This window comes from Podarcis muralis, chromosome 14, assembly GCF_964188315.1.
Source record: "Podarcis muralis chromosome 14, rPodMur119.hap1.1, whole genome shotgun sequence".
NCBI classification, from domain to species: Eukaryota; Metazoa; Chordata; class Lepidosauria; order Squamata; family Lacertidae; genus Podarcis; species Podarcis muralis.
In genome coordinates, this window is record NC_135668.1 from 53,833,455 (window position 1) to 53,850,934 (window position 17,480).

Consider the following 17,480-nt stretch of genomic DNA (forward strand, 5'->3'; position numbering starts at 1 on the left):
GCCTCAGCGGCTAGGACTTGCCGATCGAAAGGTTGGTGGTTCGAATCCCCGCGGTGGGGTGCGCTCCCGTCGCTCGGTTCCAGCGCCTGCCAACCTAGCAGTTCGAAAGCACCCTCGGGTGCAAGTAGATAAATAGGGACCGCTTACCAGCGGGAAGGTAAACGGCGTTCCGTGTGCGGCTCTGGCTCGCCAGAGCAGGGATGTCACGCTGGCCACGTGACCCGGAAGTGTCTGCGGACAGCGCTGGCTCCTGGCCTCTTGAGTGAGATGAGCGCACAACCCTAGAGTCTGTCAAGACTGGCCCGAACGGGCAGGGGTACCTTTACCTTTACCTTTAGGTGGGTCTTCAGCCAACTGGGTCCTCAGATAAGGCTCCCTGAGGGAGCATCTCAACCCCCATCATTCTGCCCGGATACTGAGGGCCTTCTGGAGGTTCCCTCCCTGCGAGAAGCCAAGTTACAGGGAACTAGGCAGAGGGCCTTCTCGGTGGTGGCGCCCGCCCTGTGGAACACCCTCCCACCAGACGTCAAAGAGAACAACTACCAGACTTTAAGAAGACATCTGAAGGCAGCTCTGTTTAGGGAAGCTTTTAATGTTTAATAGACTATTGTATTTTAATATTCTGTTGGAAGCTGCCCAGAGTGGCTGGGGAAACCCAGCCAGATGGGCAGGGTATAAATAAATTATTATTATTATTATTATTATTATTATTATTATTATTATTATTATTATTATTATTATTATTATCATCATTATCAGCAGCAGCATCAGCAGCATCATCATCAGCATCATCATCCCTGGACCAAAGGAGCAGGATATGCCATGTTTGGGCTAGGATGCTTTCTTCCAACAAGACTCATTTCCCCAATTTCCATGAGTGCTGCAATGTGGCAGGAGACTTTTTCAATAAGATGCATATTTCTTATCAATCCTGTTGCCTGTTTTCCTATGGCTCTGCTTGCAGTGAGGGAGATCGATATGGAGCAGAGACACTCTTCCCGGTCTATTTCAAACAGTTTCCCCGGGTTCTCCAGGAATGGGATTTCCCCCGGGGGCCTAGTATGCAGGAGTTTCAGCTGCCATGGGGCAGCCTGGTTGCTATCCTGGCTGGAATGGTGGCCCCGGAAGTGACGGCAGGAGTCTGGTGCTTGCAAGAGGCAAGGAATTTTCTAAATACAAAACTCAAACCCTTGTTCTCTAAGGCAGTCCGTAGTATGGAATGGCAATAGGTTCAGGGGTGACGTCAAAGATTGCCCTTGCTGCGCACAGCAATAGAAGGACCTACGTTTAGCATCCTTCTGTCTTGAAGAGGGGATAAGCACCTTCATCCATATGTGGTGGGGAGTGCAAGAAATTAGGAGAATTATGGGATGTCATCTATAACAAATTGAAAATGTTTAAATTCCCTTTCACACACACAAAAACCCCCCCGGAATGCTGTGGTCCCACAGGGAGCCACCCTCTTCTTCCTTGCTGTGTTGGCTTGTGTAGGAATTACCGGTATTATTTATTTTCCAGACAGCTATTGTCTCCCAAAGTGGCTCACGTCACTAAGGTAGCTCTGTCCCCAGGCTTTCAAGCCTCAGGTTGTCTGGATAATAATAATAATAATAATAATAATAATAATAATAATAATAATAATAATAAAGTGATGCAGGAAGGGACCCCCTGTAACATGGGAATCACAGCCTCGGGCATCCCTGACGGACGGCTATCCTTGAAGGGAAGGCAGGATAAACAGGTAGATGATAAAATTAAATTATTAAATTTATAGCCCTCCTTTCCTCCAGCGAGCTCTATCCCCCCATTCTATCCTCACAACAACCCTGCGAGGTAGCATGGGCTGAGAGTGAGTGCCTGCCACCACCCCACCCCCCGGAGCTTCATGGCCAAGTGGGGATTTGAACCCTGATCTCCCAGGTCCCAGTCCAACACTCTGGCCACGACTCATGGCCCTGAAGCTCACTGAGGGAACTTGGACGCCAACCAGCTACCTCTCCCAGCCTAACCTCCCTTGCAGGGCTGTTGTTGTGGTAATTAAATGAAGAGCGGTGGGGGAGAGCCATGAAGAAAAATGGTGGGACACGAACACTACAGAAGAACCACAGCAGCCACAAGCGGCATCCACATTTTGTGAAATAAAAGCATTGATGGTGGTGAAACAGTGGTTAGAGCATGGGGCTGAGAACGCCAAGGTTGCAGGTTCGATCCACGTCTGGGACAGCTGCAGGGGGTTGGACTAGATGATCCTCAGGGTCCCTTCCAACTCTATGAGTCTATGAACTTGAGGCAGCTGGCTACCTACCAATTTGACAACAGGGGTGGTGGGGCAAACCTTTAATTTGACTGTCAATCTTTGCAGTGTGATGGGGGGGGGTATGAAATTTGCCAGGTACTCTGCTTGGCTTTCTGGTGGGGGGGGGGGGGAGGATGCATGCAGCAGGTTGGTGGGAGGGAGGGGTCGACAAAAGGGGGAGGGGAGAGGAGGGCAGGGAAGGGGGTGAGGAGGGGAGGGCAGGGGGACAAGAGGGGAGGGCAGGGGGAAAGGGAGGAGGGGAGGGGGAGAAGAAGGGAGGGGAGGGGTAAAGGAAGGGGGAGAAGATAGGAGAGGAGGGGAGAAGAAGGGAGGGGAGGGGTAAAGGAAAGGGGAGAAGATAGGAGAGGAGGGGAGAAGAAGGGAGGGGAGGGGTAAAGGAAAGGGGAGGGGAGGGGGAAAGGAAGGGGGAGGGATGAGAAGGGGAGGGCAGGGATGGGGTGAGCAGGGAGGGGAGGGGTCTGTCTCCGGGCCAGGCTCCCCCCCTCCTCTGAGCCCTCCCCTTCCCCTCCCGGACCCGCGATCCGCCGAGGTTGCCCGGAACCGGCGTCGGCGTCGGCGGGGCGATGGGGCTGCGCGGCGGGGCGAGGCCGGCGGCTCCGTCCGGGCAGCGGCGTCCTCGGGAGCAGCGGCGTCGGCACTGGCACTGGCGGCGCTGAGCTGGACCGGCGAGCCGAGCGGCGGCTGGAGGTGAGGCGGCGGCGGCGGCGGACCTGTTGGCTTGCAAGCGGGCGCCGCTCTTTTGTCTTCCTTGGGGGGGGGGGCGGACAAAGGGGGCTGCAAACCGGGGGGGGGGGGTTGCCGAAAGCCGCGGCTGCTTCTCTCCGTCCCAAGGAGGGCCCCCCGGGGCGCCCCCTAGTCCTCGAGGAGGGAGGGAGGGGGAGGGAGGCTGTCCCCCTGCCAGGGGACCCCGAGGGCGCAGCATAGGGACCCCTTCTGGTCCCCAAAGAGGAGAAGGGAGCCAGGTATCCTTTGCCATTTTAAAAAAGGAGGGTGTCTATGAGCATCTCTTGTAAGCCTCGTCTCCCCCCTCCCCTCCTAGGCGCCCCCGAAGAGATAAAGAGGTTGGGGGGCGCTGGCCAGACTCCTGCGCCCCCCCTTGCCCCGCTTCGGTCTTCGGAATGGGCAAAGCGAATTGGCTTTTTCGGACAAGGGCGCGCGCGCTTGGTTTGGGGAGAAAGTGAGCCAGGATTGTGCAGAGGGGAGGGGGGGTTGTGTCTCTCTTTCTCCCCCCCCCCATGTCCCAGTGGACGAAGAGTTGGCTTCCTTCCAAGTAGACACTCCTAAGAGCCCCCGGAGCCTGCTTACACGCAAGTAGGTCCCATGGAGTTCCCAGGAACCGACACCCCCCTCCTGTTTCTTCTTCTTCTGTTGGTGCTGCCCTTGGTGCTGTTCAGCTTCCTCCGAGAAGCGGTCCAGCAAATTCTGCCTCCCTTGGATCCCCCAAACCAGCCCTGCGAGGAAGGCTAGTCAAAGAGAGAGAGAGAGTGAATCTGGCCCCCAAGGTCACGCAGGGAGCTTCACAGCTACCTAGCGCCTTTTTTCGGGGGGGGGGACGCATACCCCCAAACATTTTGTGAATCTAAGTTTGTCCTCATTGAGGGCCAGTATTTCAATATGAGTTGGAAAATGAGAGTACCCCGAAACACTTTTTTTAAAGAAAAAAAGCACTGGTCCTAGGAGAATTTGAATTTGGATCTCAGCCAGCCATCTCACCTGGCCTGGCACCTTCCAGATGTGTTGGACTACAACTCCCATCACCTTCTCTTAATAAATTCCCAAGTTAAGGTGCGTACGGGTTTTGGGGTGACTTCACATCAGGTTTGCAAACCCACACCACATGCACAAAAAGTTGCTCACCAGTCGGGATTTTTATTAGCCAGTTTGCCTTAAGCGGGTTTATATTGGTTGCTTGCGGCACGCGCATGGACTTGCAGGCTCAGCGTGGGTAGAGGGGGAGATAGAAGGAGGACCCGGTCCCCTTCTTACTTTAAAAAAGCTGATTGTGAGTAGGTGATCTCCGTTCTCCATAGGCGAACAAGGAAGTGGCTATTTAGATGGTTGGCATTTGTAAGGTGGGTTGGATATCACCCACTGAAGTTTGTGCCACAATGAATGCATTAATCCACCTTGCTGGGCTGTATACAAGCAACGGTCAAAGTGGTTTACAGAAAGATAAAAGGAACAAAATATTATTATTATTAACAAAGTACAACGATACTTTAAAGCATGCAAAAGTTTGAAATGCTAAAACACACTAAAGTGTCCTTAACTTTCTAAGTAGGCTTCGCTAAACAAGAATGTATTTTAGCAGGCACCTAAACGAGAACAGTGAAGGCACCTGCTCGACATCAAGAGGCAGGGAGTTCCAAAGTGCAGGAACCAATGCATTAATGTTTAAGTTGCCGCAAGACTCTGTAGTTGCAACAGAGCAACCTAGGGCACTCCTCTGGGAATGGATTTGGGCTATGTTAGGTTCCCTCCCCGCGATTTACACAGTTCTCCGAAAAGTCTAAAAGAGAGAAACACGCTTTCTGGTATTATGCTTACCGTATTTTTTGCTCTATAAGACGCACCAGACCACAAGACGCACCTAGTTTTTGGAGGAGGAAATCAAGGGGGGGGGGAAATATTCTGAATCCCAGAAGCCAGAAAAGCAAGAGGGATCGCTGCGCAGCGAAAGCAGCAATCCTTCTTGCTGTTCTGGCTTCTGGGATAGCTGCGCAGCCTGCATTCGCTCCATAAGACGCACACATATTTCCCTTTACTTTTTAGGAGGGAAAAAGTGAGTCTTATAGAGCAAAAAATATGGTAGCTATCTTCCCTAGCTAACATGGTGCCCCTCAGAAGGACTACAGGCCCCCACCCCCGTGCAGCTGTGCTGGCCGAGGCCCTTGGGAAATGTAGTGCAAAGCGCCTGCTGGTTAGTGATGACTGGCTTAAAGTGAGGCAGCACAGAGGGTGTCATCCAAGAGCACCTTTTGATTGCAAATCCTCTCTGGGTATCCTTGGCCGAGCTGCTTCCTTTCAGCCTGACGGACCTCTCTGGATTGTTGTAAGGATAAAGGGGGGGGGGGGATGTATAGTATCACGAGCTCCTTGGAGGAAGGGGTGCAGATGAAAGAGTAAATGACACAATGCTTAGCTGGTATCCCTGTGCATGCTTTCTCAGGATCCAGCCCCGCCGGTTCCCAATACAGATTACTCCCATGGCCGATTTTGCAAACCAAGGGGTCTTCTGGCTGTGTCGAGCCCTTAAAATGTATGGGGTTTTGTTCCCCACACGTTCCAGTCTTGGGTAAACATTTTGTTTTCTTGTGACCACCCAAAACAGAAGTGTCACCTTTTATTTATTTGGGGTGCCCTTAGGTCATCTGCCTCCCATGTTTTCGGGACAGATACCTTAATAAATTCCAAAATACAGCCAAGGAAGAAATAGCAAATTCCCAGCAACCTCGCAGTGCTTCTCTTCCACCCAATTCACAAGGAGAGCCTTGCAGATTTCTTGGGTTGGTGTAGGGGATGGGCTTACTTTGAGTAAATGGAAGGGTCTTTGCTTCATCTTTACCTACCCAGCTTCTCCCCACTGCAAGGCTGTGAATACTCCCTTGCCTGTATCTACTCATGTGTAGCCATAGGTTTTTCTGGTGCATCACAGGCGGGTTGGACTGGGTTACCTTTGGGGTTTCCTTACAATTCTACAATTCTATGAATTGCCTAACCTCAAAATAGGATGTAGCAAAGGCTCTGTGTAGGTTTCTGGTAGCTGTTGGCCTCCTATGGGCTTGTTACACAACTGTCTATCTTAGAATGAAATCCCTCTCGTTACACCAAGGGGAAGTTGAGTCTGCAGCCGTACAGATGTCACTGGACTCCTTAACCCCCTGCCAGGTATGAGGGGAACTGTAGGCTTGTGGTCTCTAGAGAGCGGCACCTTTGCTCTCCCTGATTCACCTGTTCAAGGGGTGTTGGAGCAACTATAATGTCTTCAGGGCCTTGGTGAAGTTGGAGACCACCCCTCTCCCTTATGAGTTGAAAAGGATGACCCCCAAAAGGCAAAGTGATCCCCCCTGATAGAGCGGGTCTCATAGCCCCACAGAAAAATGGAAGGATGGCAAGGGGCCTTAGCTCTGAAGGAGAATGGGCGTCCGGCATCAATCCCTGCCACCCCACTCAACACAGCCGGCCCTATCATTAGACAGAATGAGGCACCTGCCTCTGGCAACAGGTTCACAAGTAATAGGCTGCGCTGGGCACAGAGCAGTCTGCTCCATGGGTCTCTAACCCCAGCTACTGTATGGTGGACAGTGCAGTCAGAGGTTCCACTGCCTGCCTAGCTGACTCTCAAAATAAATAAATATGGATTTGTTAACAAAAAGAGAGAGCGCGCAAATGGAACAAAAGGGATGAACATTCAAGAAGTTAAACCACAAAGCATCACAACCCAGAAGGACAAAAGTGCAAAGGTTCAGCACAGCTCCAAAATGGAAAATAAAAGTATTAACTCATATGAATATCCCCTTTGCAAATACAAAAGATACGTGAAAACAGACCCCTGCAATGCAGAAATGCTGTTCCATCATTCTTGAGAATAAAGGTTCTATATAATCTCAAATGAGCCAGACATCTGCATATACCACGTGCCGCAATATTTCTATAAGAACTAAAATCATGTCATGTATATATAAAAAAGGGTCATTTGAGCTCTGCCCTTTTGATACTTCTAGTTCATCAGATCATTTTAGTTTGTGAGATGCTGTCTTGGTGGCTTCTGTATGTGGGATGGTCCCCTGGACCAGCATCCGCTGACCAGATGCTCTCCAGGTGTGTCGGCTAAGACCAGTGGGAACTGTCGTCCGAAACACCTGGAGGGCACCAGGGTAAAGAATCGTGGCTTCGGTGTTTTTTGCCTTCTGTATCAAGATGTGCATCGATGCCAGATCTTAAGTGCTGCGCTCTTCCACACAGAAAACTGCCCTTCCTAACCACACGTATTTTAAGATCATAGAAGTGACATTTTGGAAGCAACAAAAAACCTCTTGGGTCCCACACTGAGAACTAAGAGCAGCAGCACTTGAGGAAGAGCAGAACGTCAGAACATTGTTGTGATGGCCTGGGACTCGGCTCGGACTCGGAACCAGAGGAGTCTCATTCTGCACCAGATCCTTTGCCTCAGGCATCACCTGAACCAAGTCTGGGGCCTGATCCTGAAGAGTCCCAGTCTGCAAAGTTTCCCCTGCAACAAGCACCAGCTGGGCCGAGTCAGGGGCCTGAGCCCGCCCTGGCTCCAGATGTGGGGATTCCCTCGTTGCCTTCAGCTGGGCCATCACTTACAGCTGCTCTGCTACCAGTGGGGTCAGGGGAGGCTGAGGCGGCCTCTGGGTCTAGTAACCCACCGACATCTCCCGAGCTGCAGAGACTGAGGTCTGAGAGAAGGAGAGACTTGAGTACTCGCAGGAGGCGTGCTCACCTTCGGGTGAAACAGGGAGGTGAGTCACTGGGGATCAGGACCAGCCGTTACCCCGACAAAGATAAAAGGCTGTCGGACCCTGCCCCAGGTTGCGGGAACAACATTGCTGTATGCCAGATCCTGCCTGAGATCCTGTACCTGTCCTTGCCTGGTTTCCTGCCTCATGTCCTGCCTTGGCCCTGTCGGACTGACTCCTAGTGGAACCTTCAGATTCTGGACCAGAACTGGACCGCGTTTCACAGGTTACCCCTGGGCCCAGCACAGTCGTCTCAAGACCATCAGGGACAGATGGCCATCCAACCTCTGCTTTAAAAGTTCTTCCTGACGTTGAGCTGGAATCTCCTTTCTTCTGACTTGAAGCCATTGGTCTTCCCCTCTGGAGCAGGAGAAAATAACATCTTCCATGTGACAGCCTTTCAGATATTTGAAGATGGCTCTGATACCACCTCTGTCTCCTTTTGTCCTGGCTAAACATACCCAACTGTCTCCACCGTTCCTTCTAAGACTTGTCCTAAGTACGTCTCAAAGCACACTTCAAAGTGTTGGTGCTGACCTTGAAAGACCTAAACGGCCTCGGTCCTGTATACCTGAAGGAGCATCTCCACCCCCATCGTTCAACCCTGGACACTGAGGTCCAGATCCAAGGGCCTTCTGGCAGGGAACCAGGCAGAGGGCCTTCTTGGTAGTGGTGGAACACCCTCCCATCAGATGTCAAGGAAATAAACAACTATCTGATATTTTGAAGACATCTGAAGGCAGCCCTGTTTAGGGACGTTTTTAATGCCTGATGCTTTAATGTATTTTTAATCTTTTGTTGGAAGCCGCCCAGAGTGGCTGGGGAAACCCAGACAGAAGGGCGGGGTATAAAAATTATTATTATTATTATTATTATTATTATTATTATTATTATTATTATCCAGACCCTTTATTATCCTTGTTCCCTTCCTGCACCCATTCCAGCTTGTCAATATCCTTCTTCAACTGGGGTGCCCAGAATTGGACAGAGTGTTCCAGGTGGGGTCCAGCCAGGGCGGAATAGAGTGGTGCTATCACTTCCCTTGATCTGGACATGACTTCTTTTCTGGCACCAGGTTAAGATGTTTTATTCACCCAGACATTTTAATCCGTCTCCAATTTGTAATATTATTATTTTTGTCTGCTGCCTTTTATTACGGTTGCTGACGTGAGTGTTTTGCTGCATTGTTCTTCCTAATTTATTATCTATGTCGCTGTGTATTCCACCCGGGAATCGCTTTTGATGGGCTGAATTCTAGAGAAGGCATATAAGAATATGAAGGGATGGTGGAACTACTCTAAAGGTCACGCTTGGGCCCCAAGCCAGGCTCCGCTGGGTTGCTTTGCAATGGCACTGGACGGAAACAAACTGAGGCCCGTGTTTGGGGCGAAGCATTTGCACAACCAGTTCACCACTGATTCCTTTTGAGATCAGAACACAAGCAAACAGCCACATCCCAAGCAAAAGGTTATATAAACCGGCTCTGTGAATTTTTAAAAGAGGTGCATGAAAATTAAAAAATAGTTTACCCATTCTATTTCACATGCCTTTTGCTTATTGCACAAATCCTATTGTTTGCACCTTCTATTTCACAAGGAGTTGATTCATGCATTCATTCATGCTTTCTGCATGATGCCCCGGTCTAGACTACCCATGAAGGGGGAATTTTAAAAAATCAGTGCCTGAAAAGCACAATTAGCTTATGTATTTGCCCACCTTATTACTTAACAAATAAGCAGAAAAGTCCTGTGGCACCTTAAAGACTTAACACATTTGTCATGGCATGTGTTATGTACTGAGTTGAATAGGATCCAAAATGCAGCAGTCTGATTGGTCCTAGAACAATAGGATTCAGAAAGCAGAAGTCTGATTGGTCTGCAGGAGCCACCCAATCCAGTTCCAGGTGGAAGTGATTCTGTAACCTGATTGGCCTACAGGAGAATCCCAGAATTAGCCAATCATGTGGGGCCCATTGTGTAAATAATGTATATAAAGCAGACGTTTTGGGGAAACTTGCATTCCTTGCCCCTATGAGCTGAATAAAGAGCATGAAATCCACACTCGACTCCAAGCATATTTCAGCATGGGCTGGTTCACTCCAGTGGAGATCCTTCCGTGGGCTGGCTCGCGCCCGTGCCTGTGATTTCTGGCATCTGTGTTTGCACAGATGCGATTTCCAGCACCAAGAAAGCGAAGGGGTGGCTCGTGGGCTGGTTAAACGACCCCCTTAGGCCGCTTGTGGCCCATGGGCCCTAGGTTGCTGACCCCTGGCATAAGCTCTGACGGGCTTGGAGCCCAGCAGGACAGGCTTAAGACTTGATGCCTCCATAAACGTGTTGGTCTTTAAAGTGCCAAGGAACTGCAGTCTTCTTCTTGTCGCAAGAGATTAACATGGCTACCCCTCTGGATTATTATTATTTTAAACCCATTTGGTAAAACGACTCTTTTTGAAAGTGTAAAACTGGGGCGGGGAGGAGTGGGGGCAGCTGCTTGATGACATGATGGGGGGGTGTCAGTCAATCAGTTCTGAACCGCCCTGAGATGTTGTGTGAACCATTCCTGAGATCCATGGGCACAGGGTGGGATACAAATTTAATAAATAAATTTAATAACAAATAGGTAGCGTACACAGCTGGCTTCTGCTTCAGGCTACCAGAACCTTTTGCTTTCTCCAAAGCTCAGACTTTTGGGGACAGGTACATTTTGTCCTTCCAGGACAGCTTGGCTGAAATATCAGCGCAGAACAGGTGTGATAAGACGTGCCAGATTTTTCACGCCAACCAAGAGCACTGCTAGGGGTTGACAATCCCATCCACCATACCCATTTCCAAGGCTGTGCCCGTGAAATGCGCCTGGTTCATGCCTGCGATATCTGTGTGTCTGCCACCCTCCCGGCCATTATTCTGCTGCATCTGATCTCAAACTGGGCAGTGGAGAATCTGCTCCAGCCTCAGATTGGAATCGAGGATAACCAAAGGGAGTTTGTCAAACGTGTCCGCGGAACAAAACACATCCCAGTTGCCTGAATATTGACAACGAGCGTTAGATAACAGGTTTTAAAATAGGGTTGCAATATAAAAAGCAAACAGCCCCACACCTCTTTTGCGGTTGCTGTGTATGGAAATCATTTCCTGTCTGGCCTTATCTTGGTTGCGGCTTTTCTTTTTATTTTCCTATCGAGGATTTGCAGGCAGCAATCTCTCTCTCTCCCCCCCCCCCCCCGCCTCTCTTAATACTGGCTGTTTGTGTGCTTTTATTCTTCAGCTGAAGGGAGTTAACGTGGGGTTAATTAAGCACATCCAGGAAAAAGCGCAGAGAACATCTGTACTCCTTCCTAGCGACAGCTGAGGCTGTAAAAAAAAACCAACCAAGGCTGCTTTTCTGGTAGAGACCAGCAAAGCGTGCTAGATAAGGTAGAGAAAGAGGCTTGCCTGACGCTCCCGCTTTCTGATAGATGAAATAAATTTGTTACCTAATACAGATTTTTAAAAAGCATTGAGGTTAGGAGCCTTTGATAGCCCTCTCCTCCTCCATGAATTTGCCCAGTCGTCTTCTAAAACCGTCCAAGTTGGTGGCCAATGCTCCTGTGGCAGGGAGTTCCACAGTCTCCATAGTTCCGCTTAGACTTTATCTCTCCTGAATCTCACAGCATTCAGCTCCGTGCCCACAAGTTCAAGGGAGGAAAGCTTTTCTCTGTCCGGTGGTCCACGCACTTTGCACTCACTCTCGCACGCCAGTATTTAAAAGACTGCAGGAAAGTAATGCAAATCTCACGCCAAGACGCTACTCGCATTTATAGTTGTGTAAATGGTGCAGTTTTTGCATCTGTGATCTGCATAACAGGCCTGTTTGTGCTGGCCTTGGAGAGAGCCAAGGAACTACATATGGACGCTCATAACCAGGGGTCAGCAAACGTTTTCAGCAGGGGGCCGGTCCACTGTCCCTCAGACTATATTTTGAAAAAATAATAATGAACGAATTCCTATGCCCCACAAATAACCCAGAGATGCATTTTAAATAAAAGGACACATTTGACTCATGTAAAAACACACCGATTCCAGGACTGTCTGGGGGCTGGACTGAGAAGGCGATTGGACCGCACCCGGCACCCGGGCCTTAGGTTGCCTACCCATGCTCTTAACTCATAAAACTATGGAACTCACTGCCGCTGGAATCAGGGATGGCCACCAACTTGGATGTCTTCAGAAGAGGATTTGACAAATTCATGGAGAAAGCAGGCTATCGATGGCTTTTAGTCACAACGACTGTGTTCTGCCTCCACGGTCAGAGGCAGCAATGCTTTTGAATCCCAGTTGCTGGAAGACGCAGGAGGGGAGAGTTGCTCTTGTGTTCGATTCCTGCTTGCATGCTTCCCGGTTAGGACATCTGGTTGGCCACTGTGAGCAATGCCAGATTTATGTAGAAGCTAAACAAGCTATAGCTTAGGGTCCCACTCTCTTGGGGGCCCCAAAAAAATTTAAAGGGAAAAGACTAGATGTATATTTCCAAAAGATAAGATAAAAAACAAATAAAATAAAATCTACATACGGCAACAATGTTTTGTGTTGTGTAGGCTCCTATGATGTAAATCATGGGCCCTGCCTGCTAGCCTGCTCCCTAAAATATCACTGGTTTGCTCTTTTCTATAATAATAATAATAATAATAATAATAATAATAATAATAATAATAATTTATTTATTTATTTATTTATTTATTTATTTATACCTCACCCATCTGGCTGGGTTTCCCCAGCCACTCTGGGCGGCTTCCAACAAAGTATTAGAATACAGTGGTCTGTTAAACATTAAAAACTTCCCTAAACAGGGCTGCCCTCAGATGTCTTCTAAAAGTCTGGTAGTTGTTGTTCTCTTTGACATCTGCTGGGAGGGTGTTCCACAGGGCGGGTGCCACCACCAAGAAGGCCCTCTGCCTGGTTCCCTGTAACTTGGCTTCTTGCAGTGAGGGAACCACCAGAAGGCCCTCGGAGCTGGACCTCAGTGTCTGGGCTGGACGATGGGGGTGGAGATGCTCCTTCAGGTATACTGGGCCAAGGCCATTTAGGGCTTTGAAGGTCAGCACCAACACTTTGAATTGTGCTCGGAAACGTCATGGGAGCCAGTGTAGGTCTTTCAAGACTGGTGTTATATGGTCTTGGTGGCCACTCCCAGTCACCAGTCTAGCTGCCGCATTCTGGATTAGTTGTAGTTTCCGGGTCACCTTCAAAGGTAGCCCCACATAGAGCGCATTGCAGTAGTCCAAGCAAGAGATAACCAGCGCATGCACCACTCTGGCCAGACAGTCCACGGGCTGTCAATTGCTGCCCCAAGTGCAACTGAGCAGCTCAGTGATTTGCAAGGTGTGTTGGGGGCACATTGCCCGCCTAGCTGTCTCTACTTCTGCTCTCGTATTCTCTCTCCCCACGCATAGGGCCAACCAGCCATGGGTTCCGTGGGGGGCGAGCACTTCAAGGACCTCAGCCCCGTGGTGACTCCCGAGGGGAACGTGGTGATGAGCTTCAGCTTCGACAGCTACCAGCTGGAGGAAGAGGAGCTTCAGGCCAAAGGCTGCCAGGCCAAAGGAGTCCTCACCTTCATGGAACCAGGTAAGAGCCCCGGATGTTGTTTCCACGCAGGGTGTCGTGGGTCGTGATCAAACTCCTCACCTTATGCAGTTGGCTTTGCTTCCTCAATAATGTCTACTTTTGCAGACTGCAGACGCTTTGGACCATACAAGGGGGGCCCCTGTAATAATAATAATAATAATAATAATAATAATAATAATAATAATAATAATAATAATAATAATAATAATATATCCCTCCCACTCTGGGTGTCTATATTTCCCAAAAGGAGACGTGGGTCTCCCTTGCCTGGCACAGTAAACGTCACGTTTGGCTCTGGATCCAGACCACTTTGCTCCTCTCAGGCCGGGATGAAGGAAACCACGCTCCCCAGCTCAGCCTTAGAGGCAAGCGCAGGATAGTGGTTTGTTTTCTCCCAGGAAACTGTGACCTGCAGCCCAGATTTGTTCTTGGTTTATTGATGGTGGTTTCTTGGAGCAAAACGAAGCAGAAACCTTGGTTTGGTTGTGGAAAACTTAGCCAGGGATTGTGATTTGCTTCTTCTGGGTGATGCTAAACCACATAACTCCGGTACAGCGTGACCAACGGATTTTGCGTTTCCTGTTTGTTAGACTCTGTTAATCTCTCTGCATATATGCTGGTCTTTCCACGCTCCGTGATATGTGATTTGGAGACGTTGCACAGCTAAGATCTGGTATTTGAGCACCTCCTGAGTATCCGCCGAAAGGTTGCAATTTGCTGAATGGAATTTAATCAGACTGGTATTTATCGTCTTGAGCGTGCATCATCCCCTCAGGCGCTAGATACCCTGCAAGAGCCTGCCGCTTTCGAACATTAATGCCAGCATCTTAAAAATTAAAAGCAGAGAGGGGTGGTTAAATCCCTTTTCCAAGCTGGAATGAGTTTTCTGCTCTGGAACATCTTCTGTTTTTATCCTCTAGGAGCCCATGAACAGAGATTTATACCCCTGCCTTCTTCATAACAGCTCTAATCCTGTGCACGCTTACTCAGGAGAAGGCCCAGTGAGCAGAGTAGGCATTATTTGTGAGCAGGGTTGCAATGTTTAGTTGGCTGAATGAATTAAATATTTTATTGTGACGGCACCTGCACACTGTACAGTGGTACCTTGGTTTTCAAGCGTCTCAGAAGCTGAACGTTTCGGAACCCGAACGCCAAAAACCCTGAAGTAATTGCTTCTGTTTTCGAACACGCCTCGGAAATCAAACGGCTTCCGCTGTGTGTTTTTCAATTTTTTCAACTGAACTTGCAGCCAGACCTTTGCACCTCACTTTTCGAATGTTTTGGAAGTCAAACGCTCTTCCAGAGTGGATTACATTAAAAAACCACTATACTCTTTTCAGCACCTACAAAAAACATCCCTGCTTGGGCAAGCCTACCCAGATATCCAGAATGCTGGTGGGTTTTTTTGTTTGTTGCTGGCTTTCAATTTTTGAATCATTTAATTTCAATTTTACGAATCATTTAATTGCCCTATTCTCTTTGTGAGCTGCTTTGAGGTTTTCTTCACTATAAACGCCACAAAATAAATAAATGTACCGTATTTTTCGCCCTATAGGACGCACTTTTTCCCCTCCAAAAATGAAGGGGAAATGTGTGTGCGTCCTATGGGGCGAATGCAGGCTTTCGCTGAAGCCTGGAGAGCGAGAGGAGTCGGTGCGCACCGACCCCTCTCGCTCTCCAGGCTTCAGGAAGCTCTGCACAACCCTCGGGAGACCGGCGCCACTTCGCGCCCGCCTCCCGAGGGTTGCGCAGAGCTGCCTGCAGTCCCGGGGTGAGCGCAGCTCTGCGCAGCCATCAGGAGCAGGGCGCAAAGTCGCGCCCGCCTCCCGATGTCTGCGCAGAGCTGCCTGCATTCCGAAGCCTGGGGAGACCGGCGCGACTTACCGCTGGCCTCCCTAGGCTTGCGGATAGCAGGCTGTTCTCGGGGCTGGGATTGGGGGAAGCTCGGGCTTCCCCTGCGCCAGCCCCGCGCCTGGGGGGGAAATAAATTTTTTTTCTTTATTTCCCCCCCCCCCAAAAAAACTAGGTGCGTACTATGGGGTGGTGCGCCCTATGGGGCGAAAAATACGGTAGCCTCTTGCTCACCATTTCTCCAAACTAAAAAAAGCTCCAGACGTTGCGACGTTTTCTCATTGGAGAGTTGCTCCATCCTTTTGATAATTTTGGATGCCCTTTTCTGAATCCCTTTTTCCAACTCTGCAACTTCCTTTTTGAGATGAAGCGACCTTTTCTAGGTCTCCCGCAATCACGTCCCTCTCGTTTTCTCTCTTCTTTCCTGGCTATAGTCTGCGAAGACCCTGAGCCCCAGGATCGCTACCATGGGATTTACTTCGCCATGCTGCTAGCAGGGGTCGGTTTCCTCTTGCCTTACAATAGCTTTATCACAGATGTGGACTATCTCCATCACAAATACCCAGGTACTGTTTCCTCAATATTTCAGAAGAACATTCTGGAAGGTCCAAATATTCAGGTTTAGGCTGTTTTCCCAGAGCCAGTCATTCCATCCCTAGGCATTCAACACTCCTTCAGATATATTCCCCCTCCCTCCTTTCCTTCTTAAGTATTTTTTTTTTAATTCTATCCATACTATCCAAATAACAAAACATGAGACAAACATGTGAAAACTAAACCGAATCGTTCCAGGCTGGCGTGGGATGTTAACATTTACAAAAAGAAGTTCTAAAGCTGCTAAGATCGTATATGAGACGAGTTCTTTTGACTATTGGTATCATCAAGACGATGCAGCGACAATATTATTATTTATTCTTGTTTATTCAATTCATAGAATCATATAATCATATAGTTGGAAGAGACCACAGGGGCCATCGAGTCCAACCCCCTGCCAAGCAGGAAACACCATCAGAGCACTCCTGACATATGGTTGTCAAGCCTCTGCTTAAAGACCTCCAAAGAAGGAGACTCCACCACACTCCTTGGCAGCAAATTCCACTGTCGAACAGCTCTTACTGTCAGGAAGTTCTTCCTAATGTTTAGGTGGAATCTTCTTTCTTGTAGTTTGGATCCATTGCTCCGTGTCCGCTTCTCTGGAGCAGCAGAAAACAACCTTTCTCCCTCCTCTATATGACATCCTTTTATATATTTGAACATGGCTATCATATCACCCCTTAACCTCCTCTTCTCCAGGCTAAACATGCCCAGCTCCCTTAGCCGTTCCTCATAAGGCATCGTTTCCAGGCCTTTGACCATTTTGGTTGCCCTCCTCTGGACACGTTCCAGTTTGTCAGTGTCCTTCTTGAACTGTGGTGCCCAGAACTGGACACAGTACTCCAGGTGAGGTCTGACCAGAGCAGAATACAGTGGCACTATTACTTCCCTTGAACTAGATTCTATACTCCTATTGATGCAGCCCAGAATTGCATTGGCTTTTTTAGCTGCCGCGTCACACTGTTGGCTCATGTCAAGTTTGTGGTCAACCAAGACTCCGAGATCCTTTTCACATGTACTGCTCTCAAGCCAGGTGTCCCCCATCTTGTATTTGTGCCTCTCATTTTTTTTGCCCAAGTGCAATACTTTACATTTCTCCCTGTTAAAGTTCATCTTGTTTGTTTTGGCCCAGTTCTCTAATCTGTCAAGGTCGTTTTGAAGTGTGATTTATATACCGCCCTTTATCAAAAGTTCCCAGGGCAGTGTACAACATTCAAAACACATCACAGAACATCAATGATAAAAACATAATAATAAATGTAGTACAAAAACATACTGATAGGCAGCCTAATAATAAAGCAATCATCCTGAGAAATATGCCAGAGGAAATATGCCCCTCCTCCAGCTGTGTGCTAGTGGGCAGAGACAAAAGGGTTTATGGGATGTAGGATTTCAGTTTGGATGATGTAAGCAAGGAAAATCGATAGTATTATTAGTTTCTATCATAATATTTATCATTTCTTTAAAAACTAAATTCCGAAAACCTTGCAGTGATATCAGTGTATTGAAGCTGAAATCACCAGGTGCGAAAACACTCAAAGCGCGATGGAGATAATTTTAGGAGGTCCAGCTGATGGGTGGAGTTCATAGCTGCCAACTTTTCCCTTTTCTTGCGAGGAATCCTATTCACAA

General features: G+C 48.8%; 1 protein-coding gene across 4 annotated transcripts in view; it reads left to right on the forward strand.

Moving 5' to 3' along the window:
- Positions 1-2,830: 2,830 nt before the first annotated feature.
- Positions 2,831-17,480, forward strand: part of SLC29A4 (solute carrier family 29 member 4) — a 29,735-nt gene continuing 15,085 nt past the window's right edge. The window contains exons 1-3 of one of the 4 annotated variants that reach the window (XM_077918739.1): positions 2,835-3,004; positions 13,229-13,403; positions 15,689-15,820. In XM_077918739.1, coding sequence (XP_077774865.1) covers positions 13,241-13,403; positions 15,689-15,820 — 295 coding nt within the window. In that variant the 5' untranslated portion in view covers positions 2,835-3,004; positions 13,229-13,240. Of the gene's footprint in view, positions 3,005-13,228; positions 13,404-15,688; positions 15,821-17,480 lie in introns of all 4 variants that reach the window. The other 3 variants (XM_028706143.2, XM_028706145.2, XM_028706144.2) reach the window with 3 other exon arrangements.